The following is a 9,901-nucleotide window of genomic DNA, read 5'->3' on the forward strand; positions in this document are numbered from 1 at the left end:
ATCCGTTGTTGTAGTTCTAGCGTGGGGTCACCTGGTAACGGTGTATAGCACTGCAGGTCGAGAAGTTGTCTATAGCATTCTGTTAGATAAGACTCACGATTCTGGAGTACTATTGCGCCCCCCTTATCTGCTTTGCGGATAATGATGGCTTTATTCTCAAATAGATCCCTCGTAGCTTTCTTTTCACGATTACTAATGTTGTGAAAAGTGGATCTCTTCTTTGCTTGTGACTCAAGATTCTTCAAATCACGCATTACTCTTCTCTCGAAGACCAATGCCTCTGCTGTTCTCTCGCTAGTGGGTACACAAAAATGAGATTTCATGTGAAGTCCTGTGGTTCCACTATCACTTTCAAATTGCTTGTCTTGAAAGTACTGTTTTAAATGAACTTTCCGCATAAATGAAAAGAATTCTTGTCGAAAAAGAAACTCGTTGTGCAGGTTCGTAAACACGAACCCCATACCTTTCTCTAACACTGACGTTTCATCATTTGTGAGTTGATGGGAGGAGCGGTTCACCACAAGGCCTGCATACTTCTTGTCACTCGTGCCTCTGGTTCCCAGCCCATTTGGTCCAGATCTAAAAAAGAAGACGACGAAGAGGCAGAGCCAGGACCTCGCGGGATGTTACTGCCTCTGTTACCGCGAGTCCCGCGATTTCCAGTATTTCTCCCACGATAGTTATTTCGCCTGTTGCTCTGTCCTCGTTTCTGGCCACCTCGATTAGTGCTAAGGTCACCATAATTACTTCCATCGCTAGAGCTAAACGAGGTATTTCGAAAGGTAACCCGTTTTTTGTTACCCATTCCTGGTGGATTGGAAGGGTCGTTTGGTTTGTAGTCATCAGCTGTGTAATAAAACGCTTTTTCATGTGTGAAATTCTGAATGTCTTTATTCAATCTCCTTACTCGATCTCTAAGTGTATCCTCCTTGAAAGCATTCATTTCTGCTAGAAGGGACTCTGCTTGTTTTTTATACAGATCGAGAGGGATTGTTTTTTTAATCTCTTCTTCCAGAGTCGAAAGCTCAATCAGGATTTTCTCTGACATTTCATTAGCCGTGTCATACATACAACATAAAAAATGTAGGCTCCTTTGGAACAAGGTATAATGTGGGTTGGACTGCTGTCTTGTGTATGGGACATGATCATCTGGGACTGCAGGGTGGGGATGATATGACAACTCGAGTGTAATGATATGGGATATAGTAAGCAAGGCAAAAGAAGGTGATATAGCATTGCTGTGTTAACTTGTTCAGATGGGACCCTGGGTGAGCGGGACATTGGTGGATGTGAGTAGTTTTCTTGGCGTGACTCGAGGGAGAGTTGTGATGCTGCACAATACAAGGTCAGACAAAGTAATCGAAGTATGTGGCATTGGGTGGTGCCACTAGATGTAAAGGTCAATTCATGCAGAATACAATGGTCAGCAAAGTGTGGAATCAATATATGCGACGGACTGTGTGCGGCTAGGTGCAGTATTCAAGTTGATCCCGTAGGCAAAGGGCAGCAGTAAACATAGAAAGTAAAAAATAAGAAACTGCACAGCCAGCTGATGTAACACTCCTGGATACAGCTGGCATGGGATAATTACACGTGCAAGTAGTTGAAGTCGTAAATGGAGACACAGCTGAACAATAGGCACACCGTGCTGGACAATCTAATCCACTACGTGCATTCAGTAATGTTGGGATATGGTTTAAAGAAGAAAACAGTCTAACAGGAATAGCCTTTATGGAAGTTCCACCCTCTTTGTTACTGATAACATCAGATTGGATCAATGTGCACTCGGGAGGATAGCTCAACGGCAACGTGCTTGCCTTGGAAGCAAGATGACACGGAGCAACATGGGTTCGATCCCCGGGTCCGCGCTTAGAAACCTCTGGGTATTAAGCGCGTTATAAATAACCTATCATATCATATATCATAATGTATTATTTAACCAGTGCCCTATTTTGCTCCCATTTCACTTTCTTGGCTGTTATCCCGCCCTTCTCCCTGGGGTTAATGCATCCTTTATCTCTAGGTTTTACTTCTGTCTCTTTTGCATTTTTCCAATGTCAGTATTCCTGCTCATGGTCAACTGTACTCTCCTTCTCTTTTTGCAGTTTGACGGGGAGCACATTGTGAGTGGTTCCTTGGACACATCGATTCGTGTTTGGGATGTTGAGAGCGGGAACTGTCTGCACACCCTTATGGGACACCAGTCATTGACTAGTGGAATGGAGTTGCGGGACAACACCCTGGTGTCAGGAAATGCCGACTCCACTGTGAAGATCTGGGACATCAAGACGGGGCAGTGCTTGCAGACATTGCAGGGTCAGTAACCTTTGGACGTTGAAGGGTACTTGTGAAACTGGCAGTTGACTGCATAGATTTGGGAGCAAGGAGGTTCATGGGCCGCAGTCAGTGATCAGGCTTGTCAATATTATTTTATTGACGGATATTTTTATTTAATATATGCAGGGAGTACTGTTTTGACATCTCATCTGTGAGATCTTTAAGACAAACTTCAGTCCTACACTCACTGCAATCAAAATTAGACTCTCCAGCTCTGTTCTAGTTGTGTTCGAATTACACTTTGTGTTTGCTTATGAACTGCATTATAAAGCACTGGAGATGTCTGGGAAAGTGTGGGGAGAGTATCGGGTGTGGGGGGCGGGCTGTATTGATATTTTGCCACACTATAGATCTGGCATATTTTTTAAAACCATCTGAATGAGAGCACTGAAATGGTGTATGTAGTTAATGGAGTAAGTGTCTTGAAGGTGCCAGTTCCTAGCATTTTCTTGGTGTTACATTGCTCTTCCTAAATGTCCCTGAATTTATCTTGTTTGAATTTAAATGCATTTGCACAAGAAAGCACACATCTGGAACATGAGGTGGCATGACTTTGTGTTGGTAAAACATGTTGAAAGTAGATATTTATGTACATTGCAATACTATGATAGTCTGATCACATTTTCTTTATTTCAGGCCCCCAAAAGCACCAGAGTGCCGTCACTTGCCTACAGTTCAGCTCCAAGTTTGTTGTGACAAGTTCAGATGATGGCACGGTTAAACTCTGGGACCTGAAGACTGGTGATTTCATACGTAACCTGGTTGCTCTGGAAAGCGGCGGCAGTGGAGGAGTGGTTTGGCGAATTCGGGCTTCCAATACTAAGCTAGTGTGTGCTGTCGGGAGTCGAAATGGCACAGAAGAAACCAAACTGCTAGTGCTGGACTTTGATGTGGACATGAAATGACAATATGCAACCTTTGGGAATGTATTTACCCGAGTGCTCACATTGTGATGAGTGGCTGAGCCCTGGGGGATCGGAGTGTCAGGGTCTTTAGTAGAGGGTCCTCCTGCGTAAGGAAAGCAGTCCTCATTCACAGAGATGTGTTAACCCACATGGTCAACGCATGGAGAGCTTTTCCCAGCAGTGGTACTGACTGCGGAAACAAGAGGTATCCAGTCCTCCCATCAAAACATCAAGTCAGCACGCACCTAACCCTCCCTAAAAGAAAGAGCGATACTGCACAAGATGATGATTTCTTCAACTGTCTCCCATCTTTCTTCTATGGTCTAGGAGGAATAACAAAATTCCTGCTCTGAACTAAGGTGTCTTAGGTTACTTCCTTTAGGATACCGATCGATCTTACTGAGGAAACACATAAGTTGTGTTGGAGATGGTGCTGCTCTAAATAAAGCAGCCCACACAAGGCACCACCACTGCTCAGCAGAGCCCTTAGATCTGTGCCCCAGATGGCACTCTTGGAGCCGGTCATTGGAAATCGTGTTCAGAAACCTCCCAAGCAGACAGTGTTTAGCTGTTGTTTCCAGACAGTAGCTTACCAGTCATGTCTCTGAAGTACGAAGCTTTATCCTGTTTTTGCCACAACTTCTAATTGTACATGGGCTTTGCTGGCAGAGCCGGGTTGGTGGCAAAGGGAGTGGGCAAGTGGGCGTAGGTTCCGGGGGACATTGTGTTTGGAGCCATTGACCTTAGATCTAACACCAAACGTGGCTGCATGGAGACTACATTGACACACCTGATACAGCCCCAGTTGGATTTCCTGATCTAGACATTTAACCAATGCTTCAAGTCAGAAAGTCTGTGTGCAGTTATGGCATCTGTCCCTTCCCCACAATAAACTTGGGTCTTATTGGACGGAAGAGACGACTACCCGCCATTGTCATGAAGTATTCAGCTGGAGACACTATTGTGTTAATTTAACACCTCTTTTAAACAGATTGTATATGTGAGAGCCATAGCTGGATGTCTCCCTGCACTTTGAGGGAGATATGTGTAAAATAATGTAAAGCATGTTTTATACATAAATATGTGTATGTATATATATATATATATATATATAATATGAAATAAAATAATATATTTCTGTACGCCACCCGATACCGTAGTCGTTGCGCATGAGTGATGATGAGCAGTGCTATAAGTGCCTTGATTTGAAGCCTTCTTTTATTAGGCTTGTGAAAGATCACAAGTACAGATGCAGACTAGATGTGACTTGGCAACTGTGTACCCCACCTTAGCACTGAAAGCTGGAAGGGTCAGCCTCGCCAGCCTTGGCGACTTAATGAGTTTTTGATGTGCAACTGTTAAGTAAGAATTGCTGCAGTCACACTGTGTGAGACTACACAACACCTATCTGCTTGGTATTAGGTAACCCACCTTTCGTTATACGTCTGTAATACACAGGTTGGTAGTGTGACTGAACTGCCAGGCCTATCTCAAGAGGGTTAAATGTGAGCTGTACAAATGAAATCCGTAAATACAAGTAACACCTACACTTAAGGTTTCAGTTATAAATCATTTTTTATTTATCAGCTTTTTTAATGGGCATTCTTTAAAAAAGCAATTCATTGTAACAGTGCAAATACACTTTAAAATGACTTTTCATTCCTACACCCTGAGGTGACTTCAATCGCAAGGACAGTAATGGCATTTATGTATCACACTTTTTATAGTTTGCAGATTCTGAGGTTGCAGAAAGGAAAGGTTAGGGAAGGAAAATGTGAGGACAACTAAATCTTCCAGAAGATGTGAGGACAACTAAATCTTCCAGTGAAATCTAGATAATCCTTTCCCAGCAGTAACCGTATACACCACGCTACCACCTGATGAGGGACAAACCGTATCAAATCAATGGACTAGAAGAGTCTTCAGGGAGCCAAGAACGCCAAAGTCAATTGAAACGCAGTTGACGGATCTGTTGCACTTCTTAGTGTTGTTTGGTATTCATATAGCGCCCCATATATCATTGGTATGACCTATAAACCCTTGTAGGTTGAACTACTCTTGGACAGTAGTAGAGGTCAGTTGAGAGAGTCTGGTAGAATACAGTGCTTGGGTGCACTCAATATGTGTGCAGCCAGTGTGATTTGCGTGATGGTGGTTGCATCCTGACACTAGGTGCAGTGGTAGCGAGAGATCAGTCAAATGTGTGCAGTGTTGGGCAATGTTTTTATGCAGTACCCTTTGGGACCACTACACACAACTAGGAGTACAGGTGTAAGCAAAACCAACCTTTGGTATAAGACTGTACTACACAGTTTTGTGGTAGCGCGGTTGAGCAGTCAGGCTTATCTCAAGGGGGAATGTGAGCTGGAAGGGTGTTACACAGAGGTCTATAATTACAAGTATTCAAATAGACTCTTATACTCAAGGTTTCTTGGTAAAACACATTTTTATTTATTCCACGGTCATTTATAAAACTTTCGCTAGAAGGAGGCAATCGAGATCACACAAAAATATACTTCAGTTCTTCACAAGATCAGGTTCTGAAACATTTAAACTTCTTTGGAGGAGCAAAATGGCATTCAGAGCATTTGACTAGGAGCAAAAAGGCATAAGTTAATAAAACAAATATTAGTTACTCTAAAACAGTGCAAATAGTGTGTTCTCCAGAGGTGTTGATTCAATGCAATAGTTTAGGCCAAAGTCAATGGGCTAATGTCTTGTATAGGATAAAGCAGTTCTGGGAGTTAAGCGGAAAAGTCTTTGCCAAAGTTCTCAGGAGTAGTTCGTAAAAGATTGATTCATATGTCGAGTCACAAGCTGACTAGGCCTGCAAGTTGCCTAAGTTTCACACACTTTCGCAGTGAGAGGTAAGTTCTCTCGGTCGGGTTTTCACAGTACCTTAAAATGAAGAAAAAGATGCAGCTGAAGACGTCTGTTCCTGGCAGTTCCTGCAGATCTCGCTGTTCCTGAGCCTCAGTCGTGGGGACAAGAGAGAGGACGTTGGGGGACTCCTGCACTGGGACTGGTCAAAAAGCTGGCAAAGGCAAATCTTCGATTCTGGTAGCTGTAGTTAAGCACACAAACTGGTGTCCTTCTCCCTGGCTATTCGGTTTCCTGCAGCACTCTGAGGAAAATACAACCAGCTCCGAGAATGGTATCAAGGTGGGGCTTATGAGTTGATTGGTCCCACCAACTCAAAGGGAGAAGTCATCCTTGAAGGGTTTCTCTGTCAATGAACTTGGTGATTCGGTCCTGCAGCAGGGCTTCACCAGGCAAACCAACGAGGAGTTGCAGCAGCCGTCCTCTTCAGCTAGTCTTTGTTTCTTTCATTCCAGTGGTCGACTCTGCCTTCCAAGCCAAGAGACTCTCCTTTTAAACAGTTTCCTCCCATTCATTCCAGCCTAGCTGTCACTCACCCAGCAGGGTGGCTGTCCTTGCTGTACAATCAGCCAGCCAATCACGCCAGAGTGCCTTTGGGTATCCTAGGAGACCAAGCACAGGGAGTTTCAGGCACTTCACGCCCACCCCAGACAATCGGGCGGCAGAGGCGGTCTTCAGTCCTGAAGCCCACCAAAGGCGTAGGAACAAAGGGACCAAACCTGGTTTGGCACGCAGAGACAAACTCTAGAAGGACCTTTCCAAAAAGAAATGGTGAAAAAAAGACGACCGGTACCCGTTTAAACAAAGGAGGCTCAGATGCCATCTTGAAAAACATGGCTCCCGCAACTTAACGCTACCGGTGTTCGCGGTCGGGAAAAATCATGGTAGTTTGTTGTAAAACCACTGCCACCAGCCATTTCGAGAGGAAAGGGTAGCAATTGACTGCTACATGAGTTTCTAGTCATATGGGATACTAGGTAACCCCTCCAGCACTCTATTGTAAGATAGTGTGTGCTGGGTCTAGGAATTATGAAAAGACTAATACAGTCAATTTCTCTTTACTTTCGCTGGGAAACAGTAGTTTATCCCAGAGAAGGTATTTAAACCTTGGGAGAACCTGAAACGGCTTCCCCTGTGTCACTGCACTGAGGGTGCTTTGTGACACAAATGAAAAGGTGATGCATAAGGAGTTATCTAAAACTCCATAATCGAAGAACACAAAGGTAAAACACACATCAAAATACATGAGTGGGGGAAAAGGTTCACACACTCTCCAGGATAAAAAGTCCTCAAAATCCAGCAAAGTTGCTTGGGGTCTTTAAGGTGAAGGGAATTATCACATTTATGAGAATTCTTCCTAACATGCAGTCAAGTAGCTGGTCTCCGAGACAGCACTGTGGCTGCATTAGGCCTGTGTGGGAATTGTGTGTGCAGCTAGGCGATTTTGTTTGTGGTGTAGAACTCTGTTCGAACGGGTTGTTGAGGTGTTCATGGAGAAGTGTTGGTACGTGTGCAGCTAGGCCGAAATCGATAGTGGGGAATAGCTGCGCTCTATTGTTCATTGGTGTAAAGTGAAGAGTCAGCATAGTTGTAGGAGAGGTGACTGTCTGGAGTGTATGGTGTACTCTTAGGAGCTTACTTTTCCTGATTACCTTCTGGGTCTGGATGAGCTGGCAGTGATCGTCCTCATGTTTCGCGGTATTGGGACTCTGAGGTAGATTCACAGGTTGGACCGGAGTAAGTTATGATTTGCACGATCAGCGGGTCATTATTCTTAGGCTCAGCGCTATGTGTCAGAGAGCCCATTTTCCGGGTGGCTGGATGTGGTTTATGGTGGGTTACAGGGTAGGTCTTGGCAGGATACTGGTTATAGGTCAGGATATATCTTGCTGCAATGTAGTCCTACCAAGGCAGTGGTGCGAAATGACAGGCAGGACAAAGACATTGTAGAGCCCGGTTATTTGATGCCTTGGGGGGGTCCCATCTTTGGTATGCAGCCGGGCAAGGTAGTGCGTGAATGGGTATGATAAACCTGATGGCACGAGAGGCTGCTCGGATTGTCTAGTACTATGGGCAAGCGTAGAGTTTGGTAGATGCATATTTTAGAGTCTACAGGACAGTAAGGGTGCGAACTGTGGTTTCACAGTTCCTAAATCATCCTTGATGTCTTATTGCTCTGTTTCTGTGGTCCCTTCCCTCGGTATCCCTAGGAACACTTGTTGTCCAACTGTGATTACTTTCCAATCTAATGTCATTGAACTCATGACTCTATAATAACGGTGAATTTTGGCGGCCTTGGCCATGGTTTACGGAAAAGGGCAGGCTTTTAGAGCTTGACGGAACGCCATGTAGTCTTGTCTTGGGTGTTTTGAATGTGAGGAGGGTCTGAGTTCCATAGAGTTGGAGCCAGGGATGAGTAGGCAGACCCTCCAATCCTGGTTCAATTGGAGGCTGGAATCAATAGTAAGAGGGCCGTGCTTGTTAGGCAAGAATTGATGTAGTAACACTGTGTGAGACTACACAACACTTGTCTTCTTGGTATTAGGTAGCCCACCTTTTGGTATAGGCCTGTACTACACTCATTGGTAGTGTGACTGAGTGGCCAGGCCTATCTCAAGAGGGATAAATGTGAGCTGTAGCAATGAAATTCACAAATACAAGTAGCCAAGTAACACTTATACTCACGGTTCTTTTGAGATGCTTTTTGCACACCTCCTACACCCAGAGGTGACTTCATTCACAAGGACACCTTCACGTGCTCAGCGAACACATGAGGGCTGGAACCCTCTTACGCAGTCATCACCAGGATCAGCTGTGCTATTGAGCTTAGGATACCACAGGAGGACATCAACAGCAAAGCCTACTTACTTTGTGCCCCGCTGAGGAAGCACCTGGGATCTTCCAGCCTTCCATCTGAAAGAAGAGAACAGCTCCGAACGAGTTTCTGGCGTTCAGCGGACTGAGTTGCCTTCACGGAGCACTGAGCTCTTTAGTTTTTTGAATTTCGCAGGCCATTTGCAAGATGGCTAACACGACTACTTGTCTTGCCTGAAGCTGAAACCAGCATTCATTGGGCCTATTCTGATTGGCCAAGCTCTGCTTTATTAGCTTATGAGGCTAACCGGCAGGCAGAAGCCGGGACATGCCTCTAAAGGGCCGCTCTTAAGTGCCTGTCGGTGCCTGTCTGGGCCTTATGTGCCTTGGGCCACCTTCTCTGCCCAGTCTGTTCGCCATCAGATCTGGAAAAATAGCCTACTTTGCATCTGCCGTAAGTGAGTACATGACTGTTTTGACTGTTGCTGCTTTGACCCACTTGGGTCTTACTAGTGCGCAGGCCGTAACAAAATATAGTACTCCATCACAGCCTTGCATATGTGGTATATTTTGATTTGCATGCCGCCTATCACACCTTGCCATACTTGCCCGCATGTTTCCTACACGTTCCCATGATCTCTGTACTCCGATGCAGTGTTAACGTTTTCTAGCACTGCTCTAGCTTGTTGCTGCGGCCAGCACTTAGACATCTAGTCTCACAATGCGCATGTAAATCTCTGTCACGATGATACCTGACGTAAAGCCCAGCCTTTCACGCGGTATATACCGCTAGCATCTTCGCCTTAATAGAAGCAAAATTAGCTCTCGTATTTTACCTGATGTCATACGCATTTTTTATCTGTACCACTAACTGGCCTTACTCTCAGTATTAGTATTGGAGAGCACCTGCTGTAGTTATGCAACATTACATGGCTACATTAGCTCACCCGAACTGAGCAGCCCCA

General features: G+C 44.9%; 1 protein-coding gene across 2 annotated transcripts in view; it reads left to right on the forward strand.

The window, feature by feature from the left end:
• Positions 1-4,394, forward strand: part of LOC138528653 (F-box/WD repeat-containing protein 7-like) — an 865,213-nt gene extending 860,819 nt beyond the window's left edge. For both annotated transcript variants that reach the window (XM_069640473.1, XM_069640474.1), the window contains 2 exons: positions 2,106-2,316; positions 2,974-4,394. In XM_069640473.1, the coding sequence (XP_069496574.1) occupies positions 2,106-2,316; positions 2,974-3,242 (480 nt within the window). In that variant the 3' untranslated portion in view covers positions 3,243-4,394. The remainder of the gene's footprint in view (positions 1-2,105; positions 2,317-2,973) is intronic.
• Positions 4,395-9,901: the final 5,507 nt, after the last annotated feature.

This window comes from Ambystoma mexicanum, chromosome 7q (genome assembly GCF_040938575.1).
Source record: "Ambystoma mexicanum isolate Mex_15411 chromosome 7q, UKY_AmexF1_1, whole genome shotgun sequence".
Lineage (NCBI taxonomy): Eukaryota > Metazoa > Chordata > Amphibia > Caudata > Ambystomatidae > Ambystoma > Ambystoma mexicanum.